This window comes from Oncorhynchus nerka, linkage group LG27, assembly GCF_034236695.1.
Source record: "Oncorhynchus nerka isolate Pitt River linkage group LG27, Oner_Uvic_2.0, whole genome shotgun sequence".
NCBI classification, from domain to species: domain Eukaryota; kingdom Metazoa; phylum Chordata; class Actinopteri; order Salmoniformes; family Salmonidae; genus Oncorhynchus; species Oncorhynchus nerka.
Window position 1 is genome coordinate 99,284,792 of NC_088422.1, and position 17,500 is coordinate 99,302,291.

The following is a 17,500-nucleotide window of genomic DNA, read 5'->3' on the forward strand; positions in this document are numbered from 1 at the left end:
CCTGTCAGGTTGTACAGTACCTTCCTGTCAGGTTGTCAGTACCTTCCTGTCAGGTTGTACAGTATCTTCCTGTCAGGTTGTACAGTGTCTTCCTGTCAGGTTGTACAGTGTCTTCCTGTCAGGTTGTACAGTGTCTTCCTGTCAGGTTGTACAGTACCTTCCTGTCAGGTTGTACAGTACCTTCCTGTCAGGTTGTCAGTACCTTCCTGTCAGGTTGTACAGTGTCTTCCTGTCAGGTTGTACAGTGTCTTCCTGTCAGGTTGTCAGTACCTTCCTGTCAGGTTGTACAGTACCTTCCTGTCAGGTTGTACAGTTCCTTCCTGTAGCAAGGCTTTCCAGGGAACTGTCACTACCTTTCTAAATCCTTCTACAATACCTATCAGTCAGTAATGTCACTGTAGTTACATTGCCTTGCGAAAGTATTCGGCCCCCTTGAACTTTGCGACCTTTTGCCACATTTCAGGCTTCAAACATAAAGATATAAAACTGTATTTTTTTGTGAAGAATCAACAACAAGTGGGACACAATCATGAAGTGGAACGACATTTATTGGATATTTCAAACTTTTTTAACAAATCAAAAACTGAAAAATTGGGCGTGCAAAATTATTCAGCCCCCTTAAGTTAATACTTTGTAGCGCCACCTTTTGCTGCGATTACAGCTGTAAGTCGCTTGGGGTATGTCTCTATCAGTTTTGCACATCGAGAGACTGACATTTTTTCCTCCTTGCAAAACAGCTCGAGCTCAGTGAGGTTGGATGGAGAGCATTTGTTAACAGCAGTTTTCAGTTCTTTCCACAGATTCTCGATTGGATTCAGGTCTGGACTTTGACTTGGCCATTCTAACACCTGGATATGTTTATTTTTGAACCATTCCATTGTAGATGTTGCTTTATGTTTTGGATCATTGTCTTGTTGGAAGACAAATCTCCGTCCCAGTCTCAGGTCTTTTGCAGACTCCATCAGGTTTTCTTCCAGAATGGTCCTGTATTTGGCTCCATCCATCTTCCCATCAATTTGAACCATCTTCCCTGTCCCTGCTGAAGAAAAGCAGGCCCAAACCATGATGCTGCCACCACCATGTTTGACAGTGGGGATAGGGTGTTCAGGGTGATGAGCTGTGTTGCTTTTACGCCAAAAATAACGTTTTGCATTGTTGCCAAAAAGTTAAATTTTGGTTTCATCTGACCAGAGCACCTTCTTCCACATGTTTGGTGTGTCTCCCAGGTGGCTTGTGGCAAACTTTAAACGACACTTTTTATGGATATCTTTAAGAAATGGCTTTCTTCTTGCCACTCTTCCATAAAGGCCAGATTTGTGCAATATACGACTGATTGTTGTCCTATGGACAGAGTCTCCCACCTCAGCTGTAGATCTCTGCAGTTCATCCAGAGTGATCATGGGCCTCTTGGCTGCATCTCTGATCAGTCTTCTCCTTGTATGAGCTGAAAGTTTAGAGGGACGGCCAGGTCTTGGTAGATTTGCAGTGGTCTGATACTCCTTCCATTTCAATATTATCACTTGCACAGTGCTCCTTGGGATGTTTAAAGCTTGGGAAATCTTTTTGTATCCAAATCCGGCTTTAAACTTCTTCACAACAGTATCTCGGACCTGCCTGGTGTGTCCCTTGTTCTTCATGATGCTCTCTGCGCTTTTAACGGACCTCTGAGTCTATCACAGTGCAGGTGCATTTATACAGAGACTTGAATACACACAGGTGGATTGTATGTATCATCATTAGTCATTTAGGTCAACATTGGATCATTCAGAGATCCTCACTGAACTTCTGGAGAGAGTTTGCTGCACTGAAAGTAAAGGGGCTGAATAATTTTGCACGCCCAATTTTTCAGTTTTTGATTTGTTAAAAAAGTTTGAAATATCCAATAAATGTCGTTCCACTTCATGATTGTGTCCCACTTGTTGTTGATTCTTCACAAAAAAAAAAAAATACAGTTTTATATCTTTATGTTTGAAGCCTGAAATGTGGCAAAAGGTCGCAAAGTTCAAGGGGGCCGAATACTTTCGCAAGGCACTGTACCTCATCAAGGTTACAGTGTCTGCATCCCAAATTACACCCTATGCCCTTTATATAGCACTCCTTTTGACCAGGGCCTGTAGGACTCAGATTTACCGTAGTGCACTGTATAGGGAATAGGGTACCATTTAGGAGACATCCAGTATGTTCTGAGTCCGCTGGCTCACAGGTCAGGAAGCAGACACAGTTTTAAGTCTCCACGGTTGCAGCCTGTGGCACCAGACACTATAATCACACAGGACATTACAGTGAGCTGTGAGGCTGTCAGCCTCTCAGCAGACCTGGGCCGCATCCCAAATACCACCCCATTCTCTTTATAGTCCACCTTTTATAGTCCATCTATAGTCCATCTTTTCACCAGAGTCTATAGAGCATCCCATAGGGCTCTGGTCTAATGTAGTGCACTATATAGGGAATAGGATGGCATTTGGGATGCGGAACCCTGGTAACCCGGGCAGTAAATGAACGCCTGACCAGTGATGTTAACAGTAAAGGAAGGTTATCTCTGAGCACGATGGATCCGTGTTGAAGGTTACAGCACCGCTGTCCTGTACTATCTGATCCCCTGTGGCATTCTGTTAGCCTGCCAAATGGCATCATATTCCCTATTGGCCCTGGTCTAATGTAGTGCACTATATAGGGAATAGGGTGCCATTTTAGATTCAGATAATCTGGGGGTAATAGAGGGAGTTATTTTAGCCTGGTCTGTCGGTGAGGAAGGTATATTAGCCTGGTCTGTCGGTGAGGAAGGTATTTTAGCCTGGTCTGTCGGTGAGGAAATTATATTAGCCTGGTCTGTCAGTGAGGAAGTTATATTAGCCTGGTCTGTCAGTGAGGAAGGTATATTAGCCTGGTCTGTCGGTGAGGAAATTATATTAGCCTGGTCTGTCGGTGAGGAAGGTATATTAGCCTGGTCTGTCGGTGAGGAAATTATATTAGCCTGGTCTGTCAGTGAGGAAGGTATATTAGCCTGGTCTGTCGGTGAGGAAATTATATTAGCCTGGTCTGTCAGTGAGGAAGGTATATTAGCCTGGTCTGTCAGTGAGGAAGTTATATTAGCCTGGTCTGTCAGTGAGGAAGGTATATTAGCCTGGTCTGTCGGTGAGGAAATTATATTAGCCTGGTCTGTCGGTGAGGAAGGTATATTAGCCTGGTCTGTCGGTGAGGAAGGTATATTAGCCTGGTCTGTCGGTGAGGAAGGTATATTAGCCTGGTCTGTCGGTGAGGAAGGTATATTAGCCTGGTCTGTCGGTGAGGAAGGTATATTAGCCTGGTCTGTTGGTGAGGAAGTTATATTAGCCTGGTCTGACGGTGAGGAAGGTATTTTAGCCTGGTCTGACGGTGAGGAAGTTTTACCACCAGTATTACCACCAGTATTACCACCAGTATTACCAGGAGTATTACCACCAGTATTACCACCAGTATTACCACCAGTATTACTAGGAGTTTTACCATCAGTATTACCACCAGTATTACCACCAGTATTACCATCAGTTTTACCACCAGTATTACCACCAGTATTACCACCAGTATTACCACCAGTATTACCAGGAGTATTACCAGGAGTTTTACCATCAGTATTACCACCAGTTTTACCACCAGTATTACCGCCAGTATTACCACCAGTATTACCACCAGTATTACCAGGAGTATTACCAGGAGTTTTACCATCAGTATTACCAGGAGTTTTACCATCAGTATTACCACCAATATTATCACCAGTATTACCAGGAGTTTTACCACCAGTGTTATTAGGAGTTTTACCAGGAGTATTACCAGGAGTTTTACCAGGGGTATTACCAGGAGTTTTACCACCAGTGTTACTAGGATGGACAGCAACGCTGGCTACTGTCATTTATATAAGAGCTTTTGTTGTTGGCCTGCTGTTTGGAACTACAATTACTTTCTGTCTGTATATTTGTCTGTGTGTCTGTATGTGTGTGTGAGTGTGTGTGTGTATAAGTAAGGACGTGTAGCCTATATCAGTGAGTGTGTATAAGTAAGGACGTGTAGCCTATATGAGTGAGTGTGTGTGAGTAAGGACGTGTAGCCTATATCAGTGAGTGTGTGTATAAGTAAGGACGTGTAGCCTATATCAGTGAGTGTGTATAAGTAAGGACGTGTAGCCTATATCAGTGAGTGTGTATAAGTAAGGACGTGTAGCCTATATCAGTGAGTGTGTGTATAAGTAAGGACGTGTAGCCTATATCAGTGAGTGTGTATAAGTAAGGACGTGTAGCCTATATCAGTGAGTGTGTGTGAGTAAGGACGTGTAGCCTATATCAGTGAGTGTGTGTATAAGTAAGGACGTGTAGCCTATATCAGTGAGTGTGTATAAGTAAGGACGTGTAGCCTATATCAGTGAGTGTGTGTGAGTAAGGACGTGTAGCCTATATCAGTGAGTGTGTGTATAAGTAAGGACGTGTAGCCTATATCAGTGAGTGTGTATAAGTAAGGACGTGTAGCCTATATCAGTGAGTGTGTGTATAAGTAAGGACGTGTAGCCTATATCAGTGAGTGTGTATAAGTAAGGACGTGTAGCCTATATCAGTGAGTGTGTATAAGTAAGGACGTGTAGCCTATATGAGTGAGTGTGTGTGAGTAAGGACGTGTAGCCTATATCAGTGAGTGTGTGTATAAGTAAGGACGTGTAGCCTATATCAGTGAGTGTGTATAAGTAAGGACGTGTAGCCTATATCAGTGAGTGTGTATAAGTAAGGACGTGTAGCCTATATCAGTGAGTGTGTGTATAAGTAAGGACGTGTAGCCTATATCAGTGAGTGTGTATAAGTAAGGACGTGTAGCCTATATCAGTGAGTGTGTGTGAGTAAGGACGTGTAGCCTATATCAGTGAGTGTGTGTATAAGTAAGGACGTGTAGCCTATATCAGTGAGTGTGTATAAGTAAGGACGTGTAGCCTATATCAGTGAGTGTGTGTGAGTAAGGACGTGTAGCCTATATCAGTGAGTGTGTGTATAAGTAAGGACGTGTAGCCTATATCAGTGAGTGTGTATAAGTAAGGACGTGTAGCCTATATCAGTGAGTGTGTGTATAAGTAAGGACGTGTAGCCTATATCAGTGAGTGTGTATAAGTAAGGACGTGTAGCCTATATCAGTGAGTGTGTGTGAGTAAGGACGTGTAGCCTATATCAGTGAGTGTGTGTATAAGTAAGGACGTGTAGCCTATATCAGTGAGTGTGTATAAGTAAGGACGTGTAGCCTATATCAGTGAGTGTGTGTGAGTAAGGACGTGTAGCCTATATCAGTGAGTGTGTGTATAAGTAAGGACGTGTAGCCTATATCAGTGAGTGTGTGTGAGTAAGGACGTGTAGCCTATATCAGTGAGTGTGTGTATAAGTAAGGACGTGTAGCCTATATCAGTGTGTGTGTGTGTGTGTGTGTGTGTGTGTGTGTGTGTGTGTGTGTGTGTGTGTGTGTGTGTGTGTGTGTGTGTGTGTGTGTGTGTGTGTGTAAGGACGTGTAGCCTATATGAGTGAGTTCATAATTATGCTTCTTTCTCCCTCCACTCCTCTTCCTCCTCCCCCTTTCCTCCTCCTCTCCACTCCTCCTCGTCTCCACTCCTCCTTCTACTCCCGCTCCTCTTCCTCTTCCCCCTTTCCTCCTCCTCTCCACTCCTCCTCTTCTCACCTCCTCCCCCTCCCCTCCTCCTCTCCTGTCCTCCCCTCCTCCTCCTCTCCTCTCCTCCCCCTCCTCATCTCTCCCTCCTCTCCTCTTCCCCTCCTCCTCTCCTCCCCCTTGTCCTCTCCCCCTCCCCTGCTCCTCCCATTCCTCTCCTCCTCCTCTCCTCTCCTCTCCTCTCCTCCCCCTCCTCATCTCCCCCTCCTCCCGTTCTCCACTTCTCCCACTCCTCCTCTCCTCTCCTCTCTCTTCTCCTCCTCCCCTCCCCCTCCCCTCCTCCTCGCCTCCTCCTCTCCCCCTCTCCTTCTCCCCATCCACCTCTCCTCCTCCTCTCCTCTCCACCCCTCCTCATCTCCCCCTCCTCCCGTTCTCCACTTCTCCCACCTCTCCTCTCCTCCCCCTTCTCCTCCTCCTCCTCCCCCTCCCCCTCCCATCCTCCTCGCCTCCTCCTCTCCCCTCTCCTTCTCCCCATCCACCTCTCATCCTCCTCTCCCCTCCTCCTCCCCCTCTCCTCCCCTTGTCCTCTCCCCTCCCCTGCTCCTCCCATTCCTCTCCCCCTCCTCCTCCTCTCCTCCCCCTCCTCGTCTCCCCCTCCTCCTGTTCTCCACTTCTCCCCCTCCTCCTCTCCTCTCCTCCCCCTTCTCCTCCTCCCCCTCTCCTTCTCCCCATCCACCTCTCCTCCTCCTCTCCCCCTCCTCCTCCCCTCCTCCTCCCCCTCCCCATCCACCTCTCCTCCTCCTCTCCCCCTCCTCCTCCCCTCCTCCTCCTCCCCCTCTCCTCCTCCTCTCCCCCTCCTCCTCCCCCTCTCCTCCTCTCCCCCTCTCCTTCTCCCCATCCACCTCTCCTCTCCTCCCCTCCTCCTCTCCCCTCTCCTTCTCCCCATCCACCTCTCCTCCTCCTCTCCCCCTCCTCCTCCCCTCCTCCCTCTCCTCCTCTCCTCTCCTCCCCTTCTCCTCCTCCTCCTCCCCCTCCCCTCCTCCTCGCCTCCTCCTCTCCCCCTCTCCTTCTCCCCATCCACCTCTCCTCCTCCTCCCCCCCTCCTCCTCCTCCTCTCCTCCTCTCCTCCTCCTCTCCCCCTCCTCCTCCCCCCCCTCCTCCTCTCCCCCCCTCCCCTCCTCCCTCTCCCCTCTCCTTCTCCCCATCCACCTCTCCTCCTCCTCCCCCTCTCCCCTCCCCTCCTCCTCTCCCCCTCCCCTCCTCCTCTCCCCCTCTCCTTCTCCCCATCCACCTCCTCCTCCTCCCCTCCTCCCCTCCTCCTCGCCTCCTCCTCTCCCCCTCTCCTTCTCCCTATCCACCTCTCCTCCTTCCCCCTCTCCTCCTCCTCTCCCCCTCCCCCTCCCCTCCTCCTCTCCCCCTCCCCTCCTCCTCTCCCCCTCTCCTTCTCCCCATCCACCTCTCCTCCTCCTCTCCCACTCCTCCTCCCCTCCTCCTCCCTCCTCTCCTCCTCCCCCTCCCCCTCCTCCCCTTCTCCTCTCCCCCTCTCCTTCTCCCCATCCACCTCTCCTCCTCCTCTCCCCCTCCTCCTCCTCCCCTCCTCCTCCCTCCTCTCCTCCTCCTCTCCTCCTCTTCCAGGCGGTGTTAGAGTCTACCTGGCCCTCCAGTACCAGAGGAGGTTACTTCATGTGGATGAAGCTGAGGAACGTGGTTATGGGTGTGGCTCAGTTCAGACAGGCGCTACGCAAACAGCAGCCTCCACCCACTCAGAGCCCTCTGTCAGGTAACCATGACGATGCACCGCGCTCCTTCTCTCAGAGTGCCGGGGTTAGGCTGTGATAGTAAAGTGCTGTGAGCTTAACACGTTGTGACGTTATTGTGAGGTTGCTGATTTGTCTGACAGACAAGACAGCTGTGCATGCTTCTTTATGAAATGTGTTGGTTTGGATCTGATGCTAAGCGTCAGTGTAATAGTGGATGTGTCTGAAAGAACAATGTGAGAGGTGTCTGTTGTTTCTAACACATATTACATACATACTACAATACATCATTCATCACATTAGATAAAACAGATTCAGTAGAACTCTTCAGATCAGAATACATGAAATATACACTCCCCCTGCACACCCTTTGAGGTGTGGTGCTGTGTGGTTCTGTGTGGTGCTGTGTGGTTCTGTGTGGTGCTGTGTGGTTCTGTCTGGTGCTGTGTGGTTCTGTCTGGTGCTGTGTGGTGCTGTCTGGTGCTGTGTGATGCTGTGTGGTTCTGTCTGGTGCTGTCTGGTGCTGTGTGGTTCTGTCTGGTGCTGTGTGGTTCTGTCTGGTGCTGTGTGGTTCTGTCTGGTGCTGTCTGGTGCTGTGTGGTTCTGTCTGGTGCTGTGTGGTTCTGTCTGGTGCTGTGTGGTTCTGTCTGGTGCTGTGTGGTTCTGTGCTGGTGCTGTGTGGTTCTGTCTGGTGCTGTGTGGTTCTGTCTGGTGCTGTGTGGTTCTGTCTGGTGCTGTGTGGTTCTATGTGGTGCTGTGTGGTTCTGTCTGGTGCTGTGTGGTTCTGCGTGGTTCTATGTGGTGCTGTGTGGTTCTGCGTGGTTCTATGTGGTGCTGTCTGGTGCTGTGGTGCGGTCTGGAGCTGTGGTGCGGTCTGGAGCTGTCTGGTGCTGTGGTGCGGTCTGGGGCTGTCTGGTGCTGTTTGATGCTGTGTGGTGTTGTGTGGTGCTGTGTGGTGCTGTCTGGTGCTGTGTGGCGCTGTCTGGTGCTGTGTGGTGCTGTCTGGTTCTGTCTGGTGCTGTGTGGTTCTGTCTGGTTCTGTCTGGTGCTGTCTGGTGTTGTGTGATGCTGTCTGGTGTTGTGTGGTGCTGTCTGGTGCTGTGTGGTGTTGTGTGGTGTTGTGTGGTGCTGTCTGGTGCTGTGTGGTGCTGTGTGGTGTTGTCTGGCAAAACTTAGAACTCAGAAAATAATCAAATCAAAAGTTCCTCAATCTTCTCTCCATGTGCAGTGAACTTGTATTGTACTGTACTGTACTGTACTGTACTGTACTGTACTGGCACCAGCACCTCCAGGTCAGCCATGACCAGGCCTCTAGTTCTCCAGTGCAGCGTTTCCAACCCTCTCCTTGGACCCCCCAGACCTTTCACATTGTAGTTTGAACCCTAAACTGTCCAAGGCTTGATGATTAGCTGACTGATTATATCAGGTGTGCCAGTTGAGGGTTAAAAAAACATCTGGGGGGCCCGAGGAGAGGGTTAGTGACCTATAAAACACTGTAGTCCTCTAGTGACCTATAAAACACTGTAGTCCTCTAGTGACCTATAAAACACTGTAGTCCTCTAGTGACCTGTAGTCCTCTAGTGACCTATAAAACACTGTAGTCCTCTAGTGACCTATAAAACACTGTAGTCCTCTAGTGACCTATAAAACACTGTAGTCCTCTAGTGACCTATAAAACACTGTAGTCCTCTAGTGACCTGTACTCCTCTAGTGACCTATAAAACACTGTAGTCCTCTAGTGACCTGTAGTCCTCTAGTGACCTGTACTCCTCTAGTGACCTATAAAACACTGTAGTCCTCTAGTGACCTGTAGTCCTCTAGTGACCTGTACTCCTCTAGTGACCTGTAAAACACTGTAGTCCTCTAGTGACCTATAAAACACTGTAGTCCTCTAGTGACCTATAAAACACTGTAGTCCTCTAGTGACCTATAAAACACTGTAGTCCTCTAGTGACCTGTAAAACACTGTAGTCCTCTAGTGACCTATAAAACACTGTAGTCCTCTAGTGACCTATTAAATACTGTAGTCCTCTAGTGACCTATAAAACACTGTAGTCCTCTAGTGACCTATAAAACACTGTAGTCCTCTAGTGACCTATAAAACACTGTAGTCCTCTAGTGACCTGTAAAACACTGTAGTTCTCTAGTGACCTGTAAAACACTGTAGTCCTCTAGTGACCTATAAAACACTGTAGTCCTCTAGTGACCTATAAAACACTGTAGTCCTCTAGTGACCTGTAAAACACTGTAGTCCTCTAGTGACCTATAAAACACTGTAGTCCTCTAGTGACCTATAAAACACTGTAGTCCTCTAGTGACCTATAAAACACTGTAGTCCTCTAGTGACCTATAAAACACTGTAGTCCTCTAGTGACCTGTAAAACACTGTAGTCCTCTAGTGACCTATAAAACACTGTAGTCCTCTAGTGACCTATAAAACACTGTAGTCCTCTAGTGACCTATAAAACACTGTACTCCTCTAGTGACCTATAAAACACTGTAGTCCTCTAGTGACACGTAAAACACTGTAGTCCTCTAGTGACCTATAAAACACTGTAGTCCTCTAGTGACCCGTAAAACACTGTAGTCCTCTAGTGACCTATAAAACACTGTAGTCCTCTAGTGACCTATAAAACACTGTAGTCCTCTAGTGACCTATAAAACACTGTAGTCCTCTAGTGACCTATAAAACACTGTAGTCCTCTAGTGACCTATAAAACACTGTAGTCCTAGTGACCTATAAAACACTGTAGTCCTCTAGTGACCTATAAAACACCGTAGTCCTCTAGTGACCTATAAAACACTGTAGTCCTCTAGTGACCTATAAAACACTGTAGTCCTCTAGTGACCTATAAAACATTGTTGCTTCAATTCACTGTTGGCCCACTAGGATCTGGGTTAAAGATGTCTTGACACACACACACACACACACACACACACACACACACACACACTGTACAGTCCATAATATTTAAGTTGGTCTAAAGCCAGACGGCCCCATTTTGTGTTGACATCCAGGCCGTGGATCACTCCTTGCTGCTCTGACACCTGTAGAGGAGTTCACTCACTTCACATACATCCCTCACATCCTTTTGGTTTTCACAGAAAGTTCCAATCCCTTACAGACAAATTGATTTAGGCTACATATTCCTTGCTGAAGAACCATCACAGAAAAAGTAATTCACCCCTTAATAATACTGACTCCCGCATGCGGAAGCGTAATCATTGTCTGACGCTAATTAGCATAACGCAACGGACATAAATATCCCTAGAAAATATTCCTATTCATGAAAATCACAAATGAAATATATTGAGACACAGCTTAGCCTTTTGTTAATCACCCTGTCATCTCAGATTTTCAAAATATGCTTTTACAGCCAAAGCTAGATAAGCATTTGTGTAAGTTTATCGATAGCCTAGCATAGCATTTTGTCCAGCTAGCAGCAGGTAACTTGGTCACGGAAATCAGAAAAGCAATCAAATTAAATCGTTTACCTTTGATGAGCTTCGGATGTTTCCACTCACGAGACTCCCAGTTAGATAGCAAATGTTCCTTTTTCCCAAAATATTATTTTTGTAGGCGAAATAGCTCCTTTGTTCTTCACGTTTGGCTGAGAAATCGCCCGGAAATTGCAGTCACGAAAACGGTGAAAAATATTCCAAATTAGCTCCATAATATCGACACAAACATGGCAAATGTTGTTTATAATCAATCCTCAAGGTGTTTTTCAAATATCTATTCGATAATATGTCCATCGGGACAATTAGTTTTTCAGTAGGACCGATTGGAGTAATGGCTACCTCTGTATTTTACGCGAGAATCTCTCTGGGGGCATCAGGTGACCACTTGCGCAATGTAGCCGCCTACGGCTATTCTTCAACATAAATGCGTAAAACTACGTCACAATACTGTAGACACCTTGGGGAATACGGAGAAAGTGTAATCTGGTTGACAGCACATTCACAGCTCAATAGGGACTCATTGGAACGCAGCGCTTTCAAAAGATGGGGCACTTACGGATTGGATTTTTCTCAGGCTTTCGCCTGCAACATCAGTTCTGTTATACTCACAGACAATATCTTTACAGTTTTGGAAACGTTAGAGTGTTTTCTATCCTAAGCTGTCAATTATATGCATATTCTAGCATCTTGTCCTGACAACATTTCCCGTTTACTACGGGAACGTTTTTTTTTTTCCAAAAATGAAAATACTGCCCCCGAGTCACAACAGGTTTTAACACCTTGTTTTTGAGGAGCCAAAATGGTGTCCAGGTTTCTCTTAATGCCTTGTTGTCTTTGGAGCAGATGGCAGCGACCTGGACGCTGTGAGTCACGGCAGCCTGGATAGCTCTGCCGACACGAACACGGCCGAGCAGGGCCCCTACGTCCCTGACTCCATCAAAGTAGACCCCACTGACGATAGGCGTAGCACAGGTACACCCCAAAATGGCTGCCGACTACGCCATCTTACTACGCCTTTTCTCAGTCTGACACGTCCTTTTTTCTCCTCTCTCATTGGTTCCACACGGCCTCCCTCCACCGCCTCCCTCCTCTCTCATTGGTTCCACACGGCCTCCCTCTACCTCCTCCCTGCTCTCTCCCTCTTCCTTTCTCTGCCTGCTCCTTCCTTACATCCTTCTTTTCTTCCTCTCTTCTTTCATGGCTTGTTGTCTCTGTGTTTTTCCTCCTTCACTATGGTTGCTCTGCTGTCTCCTTACCTAACTGCCCACTCCGTCCGTCCCTCCCTGCCTGTGCCTGTGCTGTGTGTGCCCGTGCATGCAGTCAGCCGCGGGGACTGGGGCGGTGTGGGGTCGGACACCCGGTCGGGTCACTCACACTGGGGGGGTTCTGACCTCCACTCCCCCCGCCACTCAGGTAAATCTATGAACTCTCTCTCTTTCACTATACCTCTCCCTGATACGCTGCCCCTTGCTCAGTGTCTCTACCTCAATCTCTGTTTCTCTCTCTACCTTTCTCTCTCTCTGGACCCCTCTCTCTGGCCCTCATTATCTGACCCTCTCTCTCTGGCTATCTTTCTCTTTGGCTCGCTCTATGTCTAGTTCTGTCTCTATGTCTAGTTCTGTCTCTATGTCTAGTTCTGTCTCTATGTCTCTAGTTCTGTCTCTATGTCTAGTTCTGTCTCTATGTCTAGTTCTGTCTCTATGTCTAGTTCTGTCTCTAGTTCTGTCTCTATGTCTAGTTCTGTCTCTAGTTCTGTCTCTATGTCTAGTTCTGTCTATGTCTCTAGTTCTGTCTCTATGTCTAGTTCTGTCTCTATGTCTAGTTCTGTCTCTATGTCCAGTTCTGTCTCTAGTTCTGTCTCTATGTCTAGTTCTGTCTCTATGTCTAGTTCTGTCTCTAGTTCTGTCTCTGTCTAGTTCTGTCTCTATGTCTAGTTCTGTCTCTATGTCTAGTTCTGTCTCTATGTCTAGTTCTGTCTCTAGTTCTAGTTCTGTCTCTAGTTCTAGTTCTGTCTCTAGTTCTAGTTCTGTCTCTATGTCTAGTTCTGTCTCTAGTTCTGTCTCTATGTCTAGTTCTGTCTCTATGTCTCTAGTTCTGTCTCTATGTCTAGTTCTGTCTCTATGTCTAGTTCTGTCTCTATGTCTAGTTCTGTCTCTATGTCTCTAGTTCTGTCTCTATGTCTAGTTCTGTCTCTATGTCTAGTTCTGTCTCTATGTCTCTAGTTCTGTCTCTATGTCTAGTTCCGTCTCTATGTCTAGTTCTGTCTCTATGTCTAGTTCTGTCTCTATGTCTAGTTCTGTCTCTAGTTCCGTCTCTATGTCTAGTTCTGTCTCTATGTCTAGTTCTGTCTCTAGTTCTGTCTCTATGTCTAGTTCTGTCTCCTTCTTTTTCTCTCTCTGTCCACTCTTCACCTCTACTGTGTGTCTAGTTCTGTCTCTCTCTCTAGTCCACTCTTCACCTCCTCTACTGTGTGTCTCTAGTTCTGTCTCTCTCTTTCTCTCTCTCTGTCCACTCTTCACCTCCTCTACTGTGTCGTCTCTAGTTCTGTCTCTCCTTCTCTCTCTCTGTCCACTCTTCACCTCCTCTACTGTGTCGTCTCTAGTTCTGTCTCTCCTTCTCTCTCTCTCTGTCCACTCTTCACCTCCTCTACTGTGTCGTCTCTAGTTCTGTCTCTCCTCTCTCTCTCTGTCCACTCTTCACCTCCTCTACTGTGTCATCTCTAGTTCTGTCTCTCCTTCTCTCTCTGTCCACTCTTCACCTCCTCTACTGTGTCGTCTCTAGTTCTGTCTCTCTGTCTCTCTCTCTCTCTGTCCACTCTTCACCTCCTCTACTGTGTCGTCTCTAGTTCTGTCTCTCCTCCTCTACTCTCTAGTTCTGTCTCTCCTCTCTTCCACTCTTCACCTCCTCTACTGTGTCGTCTCTAGTTCTGTCTCTCCTCTCTCTCTCTGTCCACTCTTCACCTCGTCTCTAGTTCTGTCTCTCCTTCTCTCTCTCTCTGTCCACTCTTCAGTTCTGTCTAGTTCTCCTTCTCTCTCTCTCTGTCCACTCTTCACCTCCTCTACTGTGTCGTCTCTAGTTCTGTCTCTCCTTCTCTCTCTCTCTGTCCACTCTTCACCTCCTCTACTGTGTCGTCTCTAGTTCTGTCTCTCCTCTCTCTCTCTCTGTCCACTCTTCACCTCCTCTACTGTGTCGTCTCTAGTTCTGTCTCCTCCTCTCTCTCTCTGTCCACTCTTCACCTCTACTGTGTCTCTCTAGTTCTGTGTCTCTAGTTCTGTCTCTGTCCACTCTTCTCTCTACTCTCTGTCCACTCTTCACCTCCTCTACTGTGTCGTCTCTAGTTCTGTCTCTCCTCTCTCTCTCTCTGTCCACTCTTCACCTCCTCTACTGTGTCTAGTTCTGTCTCTAGTTCTCTCTCTCTGTCCACTCTTCACCTCTCTCTGTCCACTCTTCACTCTTCACCTCCTCTACTGTGTCGTCTCTAGTTCTGTCTCTCCTTCTCTCTCTCTCTGTCCACTCTTCACCTCCTCTACTGTGTCGTCTCTAGTTCTGTCTCTCCTTCTCTCTCTCTGTCCACTCTTCACCTCCTCTACTGTGTCGTCTCTAGTTCTCTCTCTCTCTCTCTCTCTGTCCACTCTTCACCTCCTCTACTGTGTCGTCTCTAGTTCTGTCTCTCCTTCTCTCTCTCTGTCCACTCTTCACCTCCTCTACTGTGTCGTCTCTAGTTCTGTCTCTCCTTCTCTCTCTCTCTGTCCACTCTTCACCTCCTCTACTGTGTCGTCTCTAGTTCTGTCTCTGTCCTCTTCACCTCCTCTACTGTGTCCACTCTTCCACTCTTCACCCTCTACTGTGTCGTCTCTAGTTCTGTCTCTCCTTCTCTCTCTCTCTGTCCACTCTTCACCTCCTCTACTGTGTCGTCTCTAGTTCTGTCTCTCCTCTCTCTCTCTCTGTCCCTCTTCACCTCGTCTCTAGTTCTGTCTCTCCTTCTCTGTCTGTCTCTAGTTCTGTCTCTCTAGTTCTCTCCTTCTCTCTCTGTCCACTCTTCACCTCCTCTACTGTGTCGTCTCTAGTTCTGTCTCTCCTTCTCTCTCTCTCTGTCCACTCTTCACCTCCTCTACTGTGTCGTCTCTAGTTCTGTCTCTCCTCTCTCTCTCTGTCCACTCTTCACCTCCTCTACTGTGTCGTCTCTAGTTCTGTCTCTCCTTCTCTCTCTCTCTGTCCACTCTTCACCTCCTCTACTGTGTCGTCTCTAGTTCTGTCTCTCCTTCTCTCTCTCTCTGTCCACTCTTCACCTCCTCTACTGTGTCGTCTCTAGTTCTGTCTCTCCTTCTCTCTCTCTGTCCACTCTTCACCTCCTCTACTGTGTCGTCTCTAGTTCTGTCTCTCCTTCTCTCTCTCTCTGTCCACTCTTCACCTCCTCTACTGTGTCGTCTCTAGTTCTGTCTCTCCTTCTCTCTCTCTGTCCACTCTTCACCTCCTCTACTGTGTCGTCTCTAGTTCTGTCTCTCCTTCTCTCTCTCTGTCCACTCTTCACCTCCTCTACTGTGTCGTCTCTAGTTCTGTCTCTCCTTCTCTCTCTCTCTGTCCACTCTTCACCTCCTCTACTGTGTCGTCTCTAGTTCTGTCTCTCCTTCTCTCTCTCTCTGTCCACTCTTCACCTCCTCTACTGTGTCGTCTCTAGTTCTCTCTCCTTCTCTCTCTGTCCACTCTTCACCTCCTCTACTGTGTCGTCTCTAGTTCTCTCTCCTTCTCTCTCTCTCTGTCCACTCTTCACCTCCTCTACTGTGTCGTCTCTAGTTCTGTCTCTCCTCTCTCTCTGTCCACTCTTCACTGTGTCGTCTCTAGTTCTGTCTCTCTCTCTCTCTCCCTCTTCACCTCCTCTACTGTGTCGTCTCTAGTTCTGTCTCTCCTCTCTCTCTCTGTCCACTCTTCACCTCCTCTACTGTGTCGTCTCTAGTTCTGTCTCTCCTTCTCTCTCTCTCTGTCCACTCTTCACCTCCTCTACTGTGTCGTCTCTAGTTCTGTCTCTCCTTCTCTCTCTCTCTGTCCACTCTTCACCTCCTCTACTGTGTCGTCTCTAGTTCTGTCTCCTTCTCTCTCTCTCTGTCCACTCTTCACCTCCTCTACTGTGTCGTCTCTAGTTCTGTCTCTCCTTCTCTCTCTCTCTGTCCACTCTTCACCTCCTCTACTGTGTCGTCTCTAGTTCTGTCTCTCCTTCTCTCTCTCTGTCCACTCTTCACCTCCTCTACTGTGTCGTCTCTAGTTCTGTCTCTCCTTCTCTCTCTCTCTGTCCACTCTTCACCTCCTCTACTGTGTCGTCTCTAGTTCTGTCTCTCCTTCTCTCTCTCTCTGTCCACTCTTCACCTCCTCTACTGTGTCGTCTCTAGTTCTGTCTCTCCTCTCTCTCTCTCTGTCCACTCTTCACCTCCTCTACTGTGTCGTCTCTAGTTCTGTCTCTCCTTCTCTCTCTCTCTGTCCACTCTTCACCTCCTCTACTGTGTCGTCTCTAGTTCTGTCTGTCCACTCTTCACCTCTCTAGTTCTGTTCTGTCTCTCCTTCTCTCTCTCTCTGTCCACTCTTCACCTCCTCTACTGTGTCGTCTCTAGTTCTGTCTCTCCTCTCTCTCTCTCTGTCCACTCTTCACCTCCTCTACTGTGTCGTCTCTAGTTCTGTCTCTCCTTCTCTCTCTCTCTGTCCACTCTTCACCTCCTCTACTGTGTCGTCTCTAGTTCTGTCTCTCCTTCTCTCTCTCTCTGTCCACTCTTCACCTCCTCTACTGTGTCGTCTCTCTTCGTCTGAACTCCTCCTTTTTACTCATCTGTCTCTTTTTTGATGTTTTCCTCTCCTTCACTTTGAAAGCCACAGTTAACAATGTAGCAATTACAGAACAACATCCAAGGATGAAGGACTTTCATTTGGATTATAATGAATGGTTTTAGATCAGAGGTGTCAAACTCATTTTGGTCTTCGCCGATGTCTGGAGGGTTGCAATTAAAATTGGTTTATAAAAATGTCCTCAACATTTACAAGAAAATAGTTCCATATCCATCGCTGGCCATTGAATGGGTTCGCTGGCCATTGAATGGGTTCGCTGGCCATTGAATGGGTTCGCTGGCCATTGAATGGGTTCGCATTGAATGGGTTCGCTGGCCATTGAATGGGTTCGCTGGCCATTGAATGGGTTCGCTGGCCATTGAATGGGTTCGCTGGCCATTGAATGGGTTCGCATTGAATGGGTTCGCTGGCCATTGAATGGGTTCGCTGGCCAGTTTGTATGTTTGACACTCCTGGTTTAGATAATACAGATGACTACACTCCAGAAGTCTTTGAAAGCAGAGGTTCTGTGTTGTAGTTCAGTAGGGCAGTCGTGAGGGTTGAGTGTAGTGTCTTGTTGTTAAGGGAGTTAGGTTGTCATCTTATCATAGAGAGAGACAGACAGAGAGAGAGAGATACATAGAGATGTACACTGGACACAATTTCATGAGCTGAAATAAAAGATCCCAGAAATGTTCCATAGGCACCAAAAGCTTATTTCTCTGACTAAACAGCATAAGCATTACACAGGTGCACCTTGTGCTGGGGACAATAAAAGGCCACTCTAAAATGTGCAGTTTTGTCACTCAAACCAATGCCACAGATGTCTCAATTTGAGGGAGAATGCAATTGGCATGCAG

The 17,500-nt window shown here is 47.5% G+C and overlaps 1 protein-coding gene across 1 annotated transcript in view; it reads left to right on the plus strand.

Annotated features, from left to right (window-relative positions):
* Positions 1-17,500, plus strand: part of LOC115128114 (C-myc promoter-binding protein-like) — a 137,599-nt gene that overhangs the window by 87,935 nt on the left and 32,164 nt on the right. Inside the window, 2 exon segments of the mRNA XM_065012440.1 lie at positions 7,246-7,390; positions 11,673-11,801. Of these exon segments, the coding sequence (XP_064868512.1) occupies positions 7,246-7,390; positions 11,673-11,801 (274 nt within the window).